Source organism: Styela clava, chromosome 9, assembly GCF_964204865.1.
Source record: "Styela clava chromosome 9, kaStyClav1.hap1.2, whole genome shotgun sequence".
Taxonomy (NCBI): domain Eukaryota; kingdom Metazoa; phylum Chordata; class Ascidiacea; order Stolidobranchia; family Styelidae; genus Styela; species Styela clava.
Window position 1 is genome coordinate 19,004,333 of NC_135258.1, and position 17,971 is coordinate 19,022,303.

Sequence of the window (17,971 nt, forward strand, 5' to 3'; positions counted from 1 at the left end):
ACGAATAAAAACACATTTTCACGAAGGTGAAAAATTGAAGATTAGTTTAGTTTTAACTCCATTTCCTATATTATTATATAAGGCATAGAAAAACTATATAGTTAATTCATTTATTTAAAGTATTGGATACCAAAAATAAAGTATGAGTTCAATTCTTGCTGACTTGTCTGTCTAGCTTCAATTCTAACTAATTATCGCCACACTTATTCGTACTTCTCGATCCGCGACTGTATTCCCAATCCCACGTGAATATCGTGTGATCTGATACGAAGGACAGGTGCCAAATATATGTCATTCGCGACGTTCTTCTCCATACTTGGTGTTACCAAGATTCATTAGCAATAGGACAATATTGGAATTAGCCATTGAATTCTACTGTCGTATCGACTGAAGACATTTTACCTCATATAATCGTTAACACAGATTTTAGCCTGACAAGCGCTGCGGTTACTACTTCTAGATATTCCAGCCGTTGCACAAATATAAGGGCGGCGCGTTTTATTTTCCGAACTTACATTTTTATATCACACAAAATACGAAAATTTGGCACAAGACCCATTTTTACGCTTTGCTGAGGCACGCTGCTGTCAGCCATCTGTACCATTGATACAAATATTCATCCACAGCTGTTCAGCGATAAAAAGAAATGATCCTTGTCAGAATGCGATTCTGTCTCGCTATGTCTGTAAATTTGCTTTAAAATTAGAAATCTTTGAAGTTTAATCGCTGATTTTTTTCATACTTCACACTCCATGTTTGCTCAAACAAAATAATAGAAAACAGTATGTCGGTTGACATGCTTATATCCCAGTCCCAATATTCGGCGGTTTATTGGAATCATAAAACATATTGAATCAATTTTCTTTTTATTCAAATACACAGAAATACTTGAACTGAAAGAAATATTCAAAGTGTCGTTAGGCGATTTTTTTTTAGAATTCTCTGTGCTACTCAACTGCTCTACAGCTAAATCTGACAACTGTCTATCGACCGTCACTGACTACTCCCATTTTAAAAATGGCTGTCAATATAATGCATTTGAAAACCGCAAGACGCCTGCACAATAGGAACTTCGCTGCCAAGATTTTTATCGCATTGCGTCACTTGAATATGGAATCCAATTAGCGTAAGCGGAATCATTACAACATATATATATATTTGAATTAGATCCGAATAAATGGCAACCAGAATCAAATATACGCTCCGAATTTTAACGGCCATGGTTAGCAAACCTTAAAATAAAAATCTTCAATAAATTAAATGAGTATAAAAACAACAAGGCACCACCAGGCCTTACACGGCACTCTGCGACATACTGTGCTTTCCCAGAGGCAAATCCGTCTCAAATGTACCGAGTGCGCGTTTTTCCCACGCCGGTATAGTGGACGAGGCGCTTCGCGACGCTGCAGACGTTCTTTGTGTGTGACAGACGTAATGTGAAAACCGTTAATTAAGAAGTCTCGTGCCACTGATTGCAACCGCTTAATTCCAGTTTCTAATAGCCAGATCGGGTCATTGACATTGATTGTGTCATACAGGTCAGACTTGTAAAACATTTGTACGAAGGATGTATGGATTTCAACAATACATCAGAAAATTTGTGGTGACGGACATGGGTAATTACTATAACAACATCCTGAAATTAGTGAATGTTTTGGCCTTGTGTATAGAGCGATCATATTGTGGTTACCAAATTTGCAATTCTATTAGCAGCAGCCAATATTGGTGAATATTGAGAAGACGCTTTAAAGATGTTCATGAAGTTTTCTTCTTTGCGCAATAACACCGAGAACCGATATATAATATTAATCAGTCATAGGTCTTGTTTACCAGAGATGCGTAAATTTATCTACAATTCTATTAAATTTTTTTATTAACTTCTTTATGTGTGCGATCACGCTTGACGACGGGTGCCGTTAAATTTTCCGACTTTCCGAAAGTTTCGGTGTATGTACTGGACTTAACGGATAGTTCCATTTATTGCGTCAGCGCGTCAATCCATATTTCGCGAAATAATTAATTCTCTATTAGATTCTAAAACTTGAACGTTTCGCGCCGTTGAACATACTCCACATGATTAACGTATCTGCATTCTGCCATGGTCGGTCATTCAGAAAATATTTGCCGTTTCAGATGCCCTTTCATGGATTCGGATCCACTCCATTAGTCACTTAATCGATCGATTTGAAAATTATACGCTAATTCTGTTACTTTCGATCCACCCGTACCAAAGAATTCGACAATTTAAACATCATACATTTGCCATATATAAACACAATTTCATTACGATTTTATCTGAGTATTAAATTTGGCAGAATACAAAATGTTTTGAAGAGACATGGGGTAAACAACAGGCTCAATATTAGTCTGTAGGTCGAGTTCCAGCTGTCGTTTTGCCACGCGACCCTTTCTCGCTGGCAACACGGTGTTATTGTTTTATCATATCTTTTAGCATCTTAAACAAAATTAATAATTGTTTGTATTTAAAACAAACAACATGGTTTTTACTCATACCCCCATCAAACTGAAAACGAATGGAGTTAAATATTATGTCCAATCCAAAGTTCAACCGGTCACCAAATTTTTCAATATCCAAAAAAAGATATATTCTGATTAGTGTATATATATTCTGTTCTTCTATTAGTGTGCTTGCTGTATTGCTAAAAGACAGAACAGCGAAATTTCTCATTGGATATCGTCTGCATATGCTGAATTATCAAAAAGCACATTGGTAAGATTAATTCTTCTTATTCGTTCACATCCTATTTTACTAATTTTCAATCCCATAGGATGTTTATAATGAAATACTTAAATTCACATTCTTGAATTTAATCATCATATTCAGATATTAGTGCTTTATTTTAATTTTACTTTTTTGAGTTATTACCTATTACCTATGTGTGAGAGAAACTAAATGTATTTCCCCAAAATTAAAACATGATTTGATGCTTTGAATAATTTTTATTAAAACGTAAAAAAAGAAACACTGTATTGCACTAAATCTGAAGAAAGTAAAAAAATAGCAAATAAATAATACATAAAGTCATAATGTGCGACTCATTCGGAAACGTAATTGAGGATGCCATGCACTCATAAATGAAGTAATATACTGCTGTTCCACTCAAAATCCAATCAAAATGATTCTTACTCAGTATTCAAATTAATATTCTTTACTTTGCAATGATTTTAGAAGTCACATTTATGGGCAGTAAAACGGGTAGGAATATGAAAATAGGAAGGTATTCGAGTATAATCGCAAAACCGTTCGTAGGAATTGGGTTTGGAAATTTAAAATAGCGAGAAATAATAAATGTGTGATGTAATTCTAAGATAGACTATTGACAGTGTTTGAGTAGAGTATAATAAATAATATTGTAAAATGTTATCAGTATCAACAAATAATATTTTAATTGTTACATTGAGGGTTTTACGTTAAGACTTTGCTAGTTTGGGAAAACCATACAAATAAATTGAAGAAATAATGGTAGTAGCCTACAGTTGAATAATATACTCATACAATTCGCTTGTTTATACAAAGTACTATTTATTGCCATGTCTTGATGCCAAGTTCTTTTTTAATTTCCGTTTCTGTATAACTTGCAATAGGGAGTGTCAGGTTTGCCTTCCCTAATTTTTCAATAACTATTTCCTTTTCTTCATACGTTAAGTCGGTGATTGTTATTATAAAGTCGATTTGTCGAGAAATTGTGATCTGTTACTTCATCTCGAGAATTTTCTTGAACTAATTTTCCACGTTTATGAAAAATCGACTTTTTCGTCCTAAAATTGACATGAAACATTGAATTAAACACGAGATGTTTAAGACGGAGAATATTAATCACGCAAGTATAACAAATTTTGCCATAGAACAATACCAATCTTAATACGTGATTCCAAGAAGTTAGGCACATATTGAACTTAATATTAATTTATAAATTATATTCATATCACTTGATTATCTTCAATGCAAGGTTTGAGGCGCCATTTTGGACAACACGTTTTGTATAGCAAGAGATGTTTTCAAGGCGCCAACACAGTGACCATAAAATGTAATACTATATTTATCAAATTACAAAAGAAGAGCTATTTAAAATACTGCTGAAAAGATTCAATTTAGTCAAACAATAAGACCAAAAGTCACTCAATACCGGTCACATTATATCTGTGCCGGATAAAAGCGTGTTTGAATCATTTCATAATAATAAAATAAAAATTAAAAGTAGGTCAAAATCACAATAAAAGAGATCGAAATTGATCACAACTAAATTTATCGAGTTTCGGTTGTTCAAAAACAAAAGCTTTCTTGCATGTTTCTTACTATATTTCTCTCTGCGATGCAGGTTTAATAAAAATATTCGGTTTAAGAACGTGATTGTATAGGAACATACTATTAGTGTTAACGAATGCTACTCTTTGAAGGTGTTTTGCAAAATGAGCATCAAATCTGCCAAAGTTGGTTCTGTGTTATATCTTGTTTGGATGTTTGGTTTAGCCTTGCCATCAATTACCCGATCTACCCAATGCGCTGGTATCGATTTACCAATCGCACTATTATAGGATACATTGAAAACACACTCTCACGGCATTGTTTTCACTGCCTTTGTTAGTCAACGAAAACCCCTACAGGTTTCCTTGCGTCGGACCTGTTTACGGTCGTCTGTGAGGAGCAGACTAAGTTACGTTTTTAGAGCGATCGCATCTAAAGCAAATTTCGCAAAACAAAATGGATGTGAGTATAGGACAGTCAACAGCAAAAACGCCAATAAAATCCAAGAAACGAAATAATGTTTTACTGTATAATATTTACCTTGTCCAAATGAAAAGTACAATCGCAGCAATCATAAACATTCCAAGCAATATTCCAAAAATGATAGCAATTGCTTCTGTAAAGAAATAAAAGAATTTTAATTCAAAAGTACTTTTCGGTATCTTTGGAAACAAAAATGCCGCAATACACAACAAACTTCTGTGGTTGAGTATGGTCAGTATTAAATAATGGCAGAAACGAATCAGAAAAACTGATAATGTATGATATGCAGTGGTATGTGTTAAAAAAATTGAAAAATAATAGACGACATTGCTGCGTCTGTGGATAGAACATATATATTTGAAGTAGTCTGTCGGAATAATTGGGGAATTTCATCATTTATTTTATTTAATTGAAATATTACGCCATATAATAAAAAGAAAATTACATTTTTACATATGTTTCTCATTTTTAAATAATTTTTACGACTGTCGCATCAAAATTACGTCAAAACACACGCACACATATTATTATTCCGGACAACTTACTGAAGTCTGTATTTTCTTCTTTCCATTCGTATTCAGTTGGAATTTTGACTTCAACGCGTCCTTTGTTATCTTTCATCTCAAACGTTGCAAACACTGTAAGAATATTTAAAAAATAAAACATCCTGGTAAGTTTGTGACATTTTTGCACATGTCTTTAACCTATATATCTTAGAAATGACAGGGAGATCAAAACCTAAAATCTGAGAGCAAGTTGTGGAATTATTTTTGGAACAATTACTGTACATATACAAGATACCCTTGAGATTACTAAGCAGACAAATCAAATCAGGAATGACAATAACCTTTATTTTCGCGCATCAGTTCAACATTGCGACCCTCTGATGTTTTGACATGCCTCTTGGGAACTATTGTACTCTTCAATAAAGCAGTTGTCGTCATTGTTGGTTGATGAGCAGCAACGTTCTGACCCAGTTTTGGTTTTTCGAAAGACATTACGCCGACTTTTATCCGAGAATTTGCAATTCTTTGATGACGTTTGACATTGTCTTTTCTACGAGATTTGTTTTTGGCAAATGGACTAGAAGTAATCATCTCCCCAGAGATATTGGATTGTGTTTGATATTCGGAATGAGTAGACTTTCTTCCGCCGAAAACCTCATCAAAAAACGACATTGTTGTTTCTTTTTGGGTTGTGCCAGCGATTCCCGATTTCATGTTAACGTTACTTTGTGACGTAACACGAACTGGTGAAGTTGTGGTTGTTTCAAATCCTTTTGCGGCGTCGTATGCATTCACTGTAAAAGATAAACAAATAAGATAAGATTTTTAGAAACCCGATTTAAACATTCATTATGATGATAAATTTATTTATGATGTAAATAAAATTAAACTTGAACTGTCTTGAGAGGAAAACCAAAAGTAGAATTTCCCAAATTTACTAGAATTTTGTAAATTAAAATTGAAAAACGATAAATAATGTATTGAATAGTGAATACCCACCTTCTTTTGGAAATATATTTAGCTTTCGCAAATGTCGAATAGATCCTGTAAAAGAAATGTATAAAAAAGGTAAATCATTTGTAATTTGATAATAGAAAGAGTGTTGAGCAACAAAGATTAGATTTTTTTCGGGGGTTCAAACGGCCCGTTTGAGAGATCCCAGTCTCGGGGTTGAATGGGGTTTCTCCATTCAGATAACCCTTAAAATTTCTATACCCTTCAATCGTGAGATATAGAGTATGTAACAGTCTCTGTTTTATATGGATTCAATTAGTGAATTAAAAAGCATTTTTTTTATGAAAAATCCGGCACTCAAGTTATAGAGCAGCCTCGACAACAATAACAACAATAGTTTCAGCCCGCGTCGTGTTCAAAAACATTAATGCTATTTATTGCTAGGTTAAGAGTACAGTAAGAACCTGGTACCGATATTAAGTTTCAGTTATGTTGCGGTTGGGACCCATATCAATTCCCGCCTTTTTCGCGCTACAGTGGTTCCCTTGTTACGGCAGATTAAATTCCATGCTTTCAAATCGAGTACTAGATTATCCATGATTGAGCATGATAGTTATATGAATCGCAAAATTTTTGATCGGCCTATAATTTGTCATAACTAACTTAGCTGTGACATGGATTAAACGAAGGACCTCACTATCGTATTTCGTTCGTAAAGTTTTTGGAAACCGATTGATAAGTCGAAAAGGTCAAAGGCCATGAAAAAATATTCGTCTTTAAGCCGATTTACCCTTCTAATCGCTCTGGTTGAATAAAATCATATAACGGAGTCATTTTTGTATTTTTTCTTACATTTTGTTGTTTCAGTAAACAATAAAATGCGAATGCGACACACAACTTTTACAGCATCGCGGATAGCTGCTGCAGTCTACATTTGGTTGGCCTTCTCAATTTAATTTCAAAACCAATTGCGGTGTGAAAAGATGATTTTCATATTCATATTTTTGATAAAACTCAATAATTTTAATAGATACAAAGGGACGAATTAAACAACTTCTGACAAAAAATACGTAGAGATATAATTTAAAAAAAAAAAATAACTCACCGAAACAAGGATTGTTGTAAATCTTTTCATGTAGTTTGTTACATTCTTCTGAATTCTGTTTTTAAGAAAAAGAGCAATTTAAGATTAGTTTTTAGATCGGCCCATTTAGGGACGGAATGTTTTTTTAATATTTTAAGGTCGATTCAGATTTAAAATCAAAATTAAACTACCTACCTGATCACAGTTACATTTTGTTTGCGGAAATCCATACTGAAAAAGATGATCCATTATTTGACCACATCTGGGAAGATCAACCATCTCAGCGCTGCAACGTTCAGACACCACCTAAGAAAGAAAAAAGTCAAACCTTCTATAACTAGCCAATTAAACAACATTGATGGCACGGCTAGGACATACCTCACACGCCTGCAAACCTATCAAAACTTTCAAATCCACCGTCTGGGCCATGTTGTACCGTCCTGAACGTGAATGCTACAATTTATCTAATCAAGATTTATCTAACTTTTGCGTGCTTAAAATTATCATGGATTAGTTAAAATAAACAACTGATATTGCGGTCAGACTGGTAGTACATAAATCAGATAATACAATAAATATGTGGTAATATACGATACAAATAGTTATAGCATATCGCACGAAGAAACAAGAAATTTGTTATGTTTATATACTTATACACTTTATGGCAAACTTTTGGTAAAGTGAAACTTATGACCTGGTTAATACTTAGAGATCACTACAATTTTTGAAATATTTGTTTAGCTTTATGATATGTCTCATATGTGGTAAGGGGTATGGCATGGGTGTTTTTGCTATATTACGATTACACAAGTGCTGAAAATATTCTATAGTCGACAAGTAATGTTTTCAATCTTTGTAAGAAGATTGTTTTAAGCTCGTAATTTATATAAATTACTCTATACATTGATCAGATTTTCGAGGAGAGATGGTAATTGAATTATTTTTTTCTAAATATTAAACGAAAATATACCGAAACAGAGTCGAAAGCCAGACAAAAGCTAATGCGTTTAATAAAAAAATACTGTACTCTCGTAGTGTGTGTATCAGGTTAGGGTCAGGCCATAATTTTATACCGATTTTCCTTATTTTAGTTCTATTACGAGTTCGGGGACTGTCTGTGTTAGGCTTCAGTCTTTTTACACAATATGATGTAAAGTAGGCGAAAAAAATTAGTTACCACTATATTGGCGCACACACTCCTGGAACGCCAAAAATACGATCTATCCTAATTTTCATTGATATTGATTTTGCATAATATATTGATTTCGTTTATATATTACGAAGTGCTTGCAAACGTGAACCTGTTTTATACTTACTTTGCATTTATCATCAAGTCCCATCAATGCAATTCGACATTTCGTATTTTTTCGACAAACTTCAAACTCGTCAAAACAGCTTCTTGTTGCTACATTTTTATGAATGCTTCTTTTCAATCGATTTTGAAAATAGTTGATTCCGTGTTGTTCGGAGAAAACACAACCGATGATTACAGTTGAAAATAACACGTATAAAGTATGCATCTTGTAAGATGCAGGAATAGCCTAGAACTATTTGATATAGGCTAAAATTACCTGTTTTTGAATGAAAAAATATGTATAACTAAGTTGACTTTTCAATAAAGTTCAGGGTCAATTTTTGGGCCCTGTTATATTATTCCAATTCGGAGATTGAAATGTAGAATTCCACCCACTGAATAGTCCACTGGCGAGCTCTAATTTTCCAGCCCACATCAATTTATCTTTCGTTGAGATTCTTGTCTCTGTACTAAACCACAATCTCATTGAACAGTCCTATTAAATACAAAACATATCACTATCACTATCTTTTATTTTCAACGTTCGACAGGTGCCACGCGCCAAACAGGACTGCTGTTGTTCAAACCTGACATGTAATACCTCAATCTGATCAAACTATTGACCAATCATCAAGCATGGTTTATATTTGTGAGATATAACGTAAGGCGCTATCCATCTGTAAGTTATAGATAAGTACTAGATAGTAAAAGATAGTAAAATTGCCCGTAAACGAACGCACTTGCTGCTCTATTGACTTGATTCCGCAAGTATTGCCGCTGACCATCTGTAATAGCGATACGATAGGTCTAATGCTTTATTTACGTCTATGACACTAAACTGTTTGCATTCATCGTTCAGCGCGCGACAAAATTTGACGCAGCATATTGCTAGAGTTCTAGTCTTATTAATAATAAATATGGCGATTGCTCATACTTCAAAATATCCATAAAAATATTGAAATATTGCATAATATAATGATGAATACAACTTGACATAAAATTATTTGTGTAGCGTTTTACTACTCCTTTTAATGACTTCCCCTTTTATTTCATAACTAAACAAAGGTTCATTATAAATGATTAAACAAAGATTAAAAATTTATCAGTATTGAGTGGTTTTATATCACATACATTTCTTTTAAACCACGGTATATGTGACAGTCACGACTACAATAAACTATACAGAAAATTCATAAAATATTAGAAATATCAATGTTAAATTAAATAAGCAGATATGAAATATGCTTTTTTCAAGGTCCGAGAGTATATGGTGTTAAACGTTTCGCTTAAACGCGTGCGCCTGTTGAGCGCAAGCGATTACGCGTCTTCCCCAATTTAACATCTGCCCACAAATTTAACACAGATGCCTAACAGATAGGTCGATACGCCTCGGACGGCAGACTGTGTCAAAGTATATAAATATATTTGTCAACCGAAAATAATAATAAAAAAGCCGATTTTTAATAATTTTTATTATTTTAACTATACAACGACAAAAATACGATCATAACTAGAAATTAGAATTAATCAGCCTATAAATTAATTTCATTTATTTTTTTTTTCGACCTATTTTCGCCGGCGAGCATCAGCGATATAAAAAGTTCTGGCCGGATAACGCACCATATCCAATTAAACACTTGATCCAATTACAGATTCCGGCAAAGAATTGTGTATAGTTGGATTCTTTGTCACCCGCAATGCATACCTCTTTAAATTATATAGCGAACCGACATTTACCGCAGAAAAAAACAATGGTGCACTGTGTTGTTCAAATGAAACGTTGAAAATAATGTAGCCGAAACAAAGCGAGAGCAATAGAATTACACACCTATAAGGCAAGAATATTTCAATCATATTTTTTTCTGTTTGTGTAAAATTTGACACCTATCAGGCCCAAAACAGCGGAAATATCACTGACAAGTGTATTCAATACAACTACGGCACTTTTTTCTGAACTACATGCTCATTAGCTCCAGAGCCTAAATTACCTCATGAAAATATCAAATAAAAATAAAATTTTCAAGAATAAAACCTTCAAACTATTCTAGAGTGTTTTCTCAGTTGCACTCCTCGCCAAAGTCAAGCAAAGTCTGACACTTTCTCTGTCCATTAGCTCATTTTTATCACCCGGCGCTCAATAATTAAATCCATTGCTCTTGACATTCGCACTGACAATTCTTCCTTCTTTTTCCCCTGGGTCCACATAATCCCAATGACAACTCGCAATTAGCTGTGAGTGGCTTTTAATGGATTCCACGTTTTTCGACATAATCTGCATCTAATCGCTTGTTGTCGTAAAATACGGGATGTCAAAATCCAAATTTATTCATGTAATGTTCTTATTTGGCCACACGTACGTACTAGATAAATTTGGAGTTTTTTCAACAGTCAACTCCGATAGTTGATAACAATATTTTCATGAGTCAAAATATAAAGCGTCAAGTTTTGCGACAATCGATAAGATCCATCGAATATCGAAATTATTCCATTGGGAACCCAATCACGAGACGGAAAAAAATGATAGAGGTTGCTTAGTGATTTTACTAAAGTATAATTGATATATCGACAAACTCAATATAAATTCCAGATTTAGATATTTTTAGAAAAACAGCATCTGTTGGAATTACAGTCAGAACGAGGTTTGAGACATAAAATAGTATAACCGATTCAAGAACGCGAAAATTCACTAGCAAAGTTCATTTCACGAATTTCGCAATGCAATATGCCTATAAATGTTCTTTACGAATCTCAACAGCTTAGGATCTATACATTAAACGCGTTCATTATTTCAACTAGGATGTACTAATTTGACTGTAGCCGGGAAGATTCTGCTCACTTATCACCCCTGAACTCCACACACAAACAAAAAATCTTTAGTGCAGATTTCGCATAATTTGGGATCAGAATATTTTTTGTAATTGTGAGTATACTTGGACAATTGTTAACTTCCATGTTTCCTAATTTCTATCCGGGATTTTTGTTTTCACTGGAAATTCTGAAATTATTAAAAGATAAAAGAGCAATTCTCAAATATATGGACACGAAAGACAATCCTGAACCAACGAAAATTCCAAAGTAGTTGGTCCAGTAATAAAAGAGAAAATCGATTTTTTTCATAACGATGGGAAGAAAAATACCAACGAGAATAACAACAACATAATAACATGTGTCAGGGAGCATTTCATTGATATAAATGAAGCTAGGAACTGTCACTCTCCATTGGAACTCCCCACTACCTTTCTAAATATTAATTGACATAGAAGAGAGGCAGTATATCCATATCACGTGTTTAAATCGTCCCAATGTAGATTTCACTAATACCACTTGAAAACATAGAATTATGTTCCATTAGATTCAAGATCATTAACTTATTTATGGTATTAAACTTGTAATCAACTTCCGAGTATAAGTGTTTTAATAAATGTTTTCAATACACAAGATTAGTATATTACTCAATAATGTCACGTTTAAAGATTGTCTAGTCAGACACACGTAGAAAATACTTTCGAAACCCAGAATATAATGTATGGAAAGCTTATTACCATGGAGTAGAATAGTGAACGAAGAAGTAATGGAAACTATCTTAAATCTGTGGTAAATAAAGTTTATTATTAGTTCTGTATGTGCGAGACTAACAACTTATCCTTCCCATATTTAGGTCTTTGCGCTAGTGAATTCATATTTATATAATGATGATATAAAGATGAATATTTCACGTGATTCAAAAGTCTGTTGCACACTTCAATTATTTGTTAGCTCCGACTTTTTAAATATCATTGCTGGATGTCATTATTTTGTGATTCAAACTTTTTTTTAAGTTTTTTTTTTATTAAAGACAACAGTTGATGGGAGCTTTTCGATAACACTGTCAGATAACTATAAGAGAATTTTTCACGAAATGAAATAAAAAGTTGAATTATTGGTGGACATGAATTATATTTTTATTCACAAATTTACATAAACAAACCAGTCCAATTCCTGAATGAGGTTCAATAGCCTAATTAATACTTCTTTTATTTTCAACATCGTTGTCTTGGATCCTACAGGAAGTGTAAATATATATTATTCGTCAAATCGGTGAGATATGTCGTGACGAGGTATGGAAGACATAAACTTGGTATTATGAAAAAAAGCACCAGAAGAACTAAAGTCTAGTCAGCTTAAGCTGTGACTTCCCAGTTTGAGTGTTCTTTGAATACACGCGACGTAATTCCGACGCAAAACGATTTTATAAGATTGTTGACAATTGCAGCTAATCAGCTGAAATCCGCTCACTACCACTCAAATGAAATTCTTGCTCGCTCATCGGAGAAAATACAATACAAAATAAAATAAGTGCTTTTGAGTACCTTCCCACTTTGTATATCTTGGATTATATACAAATATGGCATGCATGTTTTAGGAAGATGGCAAAATACCAAAGCACACGAAGAGAAATATTTGGTGACCCATATAGCGTTATTGGGAGATATTGCGAAATTTAAAGCGTACTACCAACCACAAGTTATACTCAAATTATGGAATCCCAAATATCCATTTTTTTTCTGTATTATTTCTGTATACGTATTTTTTATAATTCCGTACTATAATATATAATGAGGTATAATGCGAATTCGTCAGAGATACATTACTCATTTTTTGGTAATAAGAGATTGCTCGTTTCAAAATCTTCATATCGTGGGAATTTTTTTTTCGTTAATTAGATTTTTTGTTACAGGCCAAAATGAAGATGTAACATACTACAGTTTAATTTTGGATTATTGTTAGCTATTACGAAATGGTGCTGACAGTGAGCTAATCCCTGTCAAAACTCCGAGTGAACATTTCCAATGCAAAGATCTTTGTTCACGCTAGAATGCGCACTTGAGCAAAAATTCCTAAATTTTTTTTGCGTTGGCTTGGTCAAATCAAATTGAAGTTTTACAAACCGTGGTTTGATATTAAAAACGACAAAATCGCGATATATATTAGGATTTTGGCGCACGATCAATTTGATAGCGAGCAAGAAAATTTGAGGTTAATATGTATATCGCAAAATATATATGCTTCCAAACCATCGAATATTTGTAGGTAGTGACATACGAAATATATACCATGTGGGTATAATGACCGGGCTCGAAACTCGTAAAAAACAAAGACACCAATATATGTGAATTTACGCAATATCATATACAGAGCGAACAAAGTCTGGCAATAAGAGTCGTTCCGTGGCAATAAATAGCTCAAAAATAATAAACAAAAATATATACTTTAATCAACCTGAATTAAATCTTCCGAATTCCGTATCTTGTACGATTGTAGGAAATGCAATAGCAATCAATTTGGATAATAAAAAAAGTTTATATGTGCCTCATTATTTAGACAGATTCATTTTATAATTTTACATCTTTTTACTTTCCTAGATATTTTTTTTAAACGCTTGATTCTTTCCACAGAGCTCTTTCACAAAGTTTCACAGAGTTTGTCCAAGGTTCTACGATCTTTAATTGGCGACGTCGGTGTGTATAAAAACGATTGCATTTATTTGTTTCTGACAAGGTTAATCTTAGCATCCAAGTTTGAGTTACGTCTTCAGATATAAGACAAGAATAGCGTAACCACCAATGGATTTGCGTAAATCGAATAGTGAATGTGTATTTTATTTAAAAATACAGTGCAATCGTATAAACCAAGGTACCCATCTTTAAACGATGATTTTTAATATTTTTATTCAAACAACAGTACATTGATAAATATTTGATGCTTCTATAATAAAGATGCTCTAATTTTTAAAGAAACTTTATATAAATCAGCTGAGCGAATATAATATTCTCAGTAACTGGTATTGAAGAACATGAGAAAATACCTGTCATATTTTATGTTCACTTATGGTATTTGTACAAACAATTATAAACCTCTGTGCAAACATATCCAAAGGATGTTGGTTCTTTATTTCGACCATGATTTCTAACATTGAGTCATCGGAAATTAAATATTTTTGTCTTACATTTGTTTCGTTTTACAAATTTACATGCTGGGATCAGCAGCACTAAAGTACTGTGTGGATTTTGTTTTGAATATTGACTGGCATTTCGTCAATAAGTACGAAATTGAGAAAATTTTACAAAATTTTATTGAACGTGAAATCGATCACCTTTTGAAATAATTTCATGCAAATTCTCCTTCAAGTTCAACGATGTTTACATTATGACGTCATTAAAGTTTATGAGCGGTTTTCCCCGCCCGTTTGACGCACCATACTTAATAAGCCGTACGTTAATGGCCAAGCAAAGTGCATATTACAATTTTAAAACGTTTTTATCAACAAAAACCTCTCAAATTTGGTTGGATATGATCAGATCTCTGACCGGAGTATCATTTTCACGGGCTTTTTGACTTGAATTCGGTATAATATTCATTTCAAAATGTTTGAAAAGCTTGTTTAAAAACATTTCTTGACACTGTCACGCGATTTTTTATTTTGGAATATAGTGAACCCAAATATGTTTTCAGAATGAAATACACCGAATCGCTGTACCAAAACCTTTCTCGAATACATCAAAAATGCTTCATCTACGCTGTGATTGTTTTTGTTTGTTTTGCGCATGTCATTAAGCTGCCCTACACGCTTCATATATTCATTCACGTCACCTGAGCACGTCATTCGTGTTCAAGTGCTTCGGATAATTTATATTGATGACAAATATCTTCGTTTTACATCTGCTATGTAGTATGAATGTACGGATTATGTCTTTTCGATTCAGTCCAGCCATGACCCATAGTCAAGGAAACTCGTCAATAATGAATTGCCTTTGTAGCCTGCTTACTAATAGTCAGGCTCATCTTACGCCTAGTCTAGTGACTTAAATTTCTTACCATCACTAAACAAAGAATCCGTTCAAATAATATTAAGATTAAATAGTCTACCCTTGCAGAAACTTTGTTTGGGTGTGGATTACATGTGCATTAAAGTTATAACAACCCACTTGTTATTGAAATATATTAAGTAATGAGTACCTACTACATAGTTTTGTGTGGATTTGTATGTATATACAAGTTGATCATTAAATTTTTAGCTCTGGTTTTTAATTTTACCTACCTGGGGAACCAGAACCTGACTTTAAAAATGCAAGTTTTTGTGATAAACGGATAAAATTCACCTCACAAATCTAACGAAAAATAAGTCGTTGGATTTGGCTTCGACTGACCAGTAGTCAGTAATTCGGAATGAAATACAATGCCTATACAGTATGTGACATCTGATCTTCAGTGAATAGATGCATGTAGATGAAAGCTATAAATCTTAACACGGTACCGGGTACCGGCACGTTTTGTATTCTGGTATCACACCTTTCTGTGAGATAATGTCCTTCAATCAAAGAGATACAAGTACTTGCGTGCTGGACATCAGCAAGAATAATCTCTTGACATAACAAGCATATTATCCTTACTCTAGTATGGTTTGCCTATACAGTATGATAAAATAATTGATTGAAACGGCATACAACAAATTCCATTCAGACCTCACGTGGGAGTTTGTAATGGAGAATTATTTATGTACGAGATATCAGATCGGTTATCGCTAAGAAAAATAAATATCATAAAGTAATGGACGATTCGCTAATTCAAAATGTGGCGAGCTCAATGCAAAAAAGTGGTAAAAATAGCTCGGGTATACTTGTAAATAAGTGCAAAACTGACTTAACGTTTGACTTTGAGTATTAACTTAACCAAAACAAGTTATAACAGTCTGTTGTTGTAAAGTTTTATAATACCCATTTTATAATACCCACAGCAATTTTTCTTTTTCGAATTTTTCTCGTTTCGTGTCGCGCATGGAAAAATGGATGCAGTTGCCATGAATAGCATTTGTTTGAATCTTCTTGTAGCGTATACCCCGGTACTGGGAAAACTAATTTTTTCCTGTTAGGTTCAGAAAAAATGCTTCAATTTTTGTCGATTAGATGAACATTTATAAGAGTAACACAAACGGCCGTAACATTAAAATTTGATGTGATTAAATTGCCCAAAATTGTATTGAACTAAATGTAGTTTTAGATCGATAATGATTTGATTTTTTAGTAATCCATGTATTGTGAACAACCACTTTTCTCCGGGGCTGTAGAATAACAACATCTTTCCTTAACAAAAATAACCTGGGTCAAGCATGGACCACGAACTAAAAGCTAGAGTAAAATTCAATCATCACCGACAATCCACATAGACATTATGCCTACAACATCACCCATCTGAGTATGATAAGTACGTTATATCATCGTTGTTTATGAACACGGTAGTGTTTTGCTTATATTAGTAAATATTACTTACTTATCTAGAAGTTTTATTTATTTAAAAAACGTGTAAAAATAACAATTAATTCGACCGAATATACTTGCGTACAGGCAGTGGTTGTAGAGGAATAGACAAAGCATGAAATGCTTCCTGAAAAGTTGTAGGTAATTCATATTGTTACAGCATGAATCATATCATTTTATAAGACTTTTGTCAAAGTTTGACATTGATAATACATCATGCATTATTTTTTTTATTAAATGCAAAACGTTGTACTCCCATTCTTCAGGGACATTCTAACGCCAACGCCTGACAGTAATTTTCTCTCCATTGGGATTAAAATGACTTCAATGCGTTATTTTACACCGATATTGATACCAAATATCGAATATATCATGTTAGAGGGGTTCTCCATTTTATTTACGGATATTATAACAAACATAGGGGGATTTCATGTAAGTAAGGAGATAAGTGTGAAGATACAAGACATTGTGGTGAGGTTAACATGACGAACGACACGACTTTATACTTCGTTCATCGTCAAATCTAAAACTAGTGTGAATATTACTCTTGTAGTAATATAAAATATCACTTATGGAATTGAACGTTTGCCGTTACCGTTTTAAATTTTAAATAGTATATTCGTTTCAGGCACAAGACATATATTGCTCATTTTGATTTGTCAACTATCACTTGACATATTCATTCAATTGGTAGTAAAATTGAAAATTCTCTTGAATTCAAGCGGGCCATGAGTTTCAAAATCAATAAATTAAACCTTTTGGATTTGTACTAATCATTTTGGTAGAACAGATGCTGCTTGTTATATATGTATACATAATATCGAAATGATAACGTTATTTCAGCTATTGATGATAGACCACATTTCGGACCGGATTTAATTTCCATAAAGTGAACACTTTTGCAATTTTTCGTCTGTCTGTCCTGTACCTATTCAGCAAATCGGCAGTGAAATGGATGTACTATATGACCCTAAATGGTATGACTGATAAAGAAAGTTGTCGTATGTTTATTGCGAAGATGAAGGTTAGGAAGTCAACAATGTATAAGTACTGGACTTGCATGCGTGTTTCAACATTCGAAAGGGCGAT

The 17,971-nt window shown here is 33.3% G+C and overlaps 1 protein-coding gene across 1 annotated transcript; it reads right to left on the bottom strand.

Moving 5' to 3' along the window:
- Positions 1-2,947: 2,947 nt before the first annotated feature.
- Positions 2,948-8,861, bottom strand: LOC120339261 (uncharacterized). Its single transcript, XM_039407352.2, has 8 exons — positions 8,611-8,861; positions 7,490-7,600; positions 7,316-7,370; positions 6,256-6,300; positions 5,598-6,050; positions 5,296-5,388; positions 4,808-4,883; positions 2,948-3,780 (listed from the first exon to the last, which is right to left on the bottom strand). Exons 1-8 carry the CDS (start codon positions 8,812-8,814, stop codon positions 3,657-3,659), a joined length of 1,161 nt encoding a protein of 386 aa, XP_039263286.2. The 5' UTR covers positions 8,815-8,861; the 3' UTR covers positions 2,948-3,656.
- Positions 8,862-17,971: the final 9,110 nt, after the last annotated feature.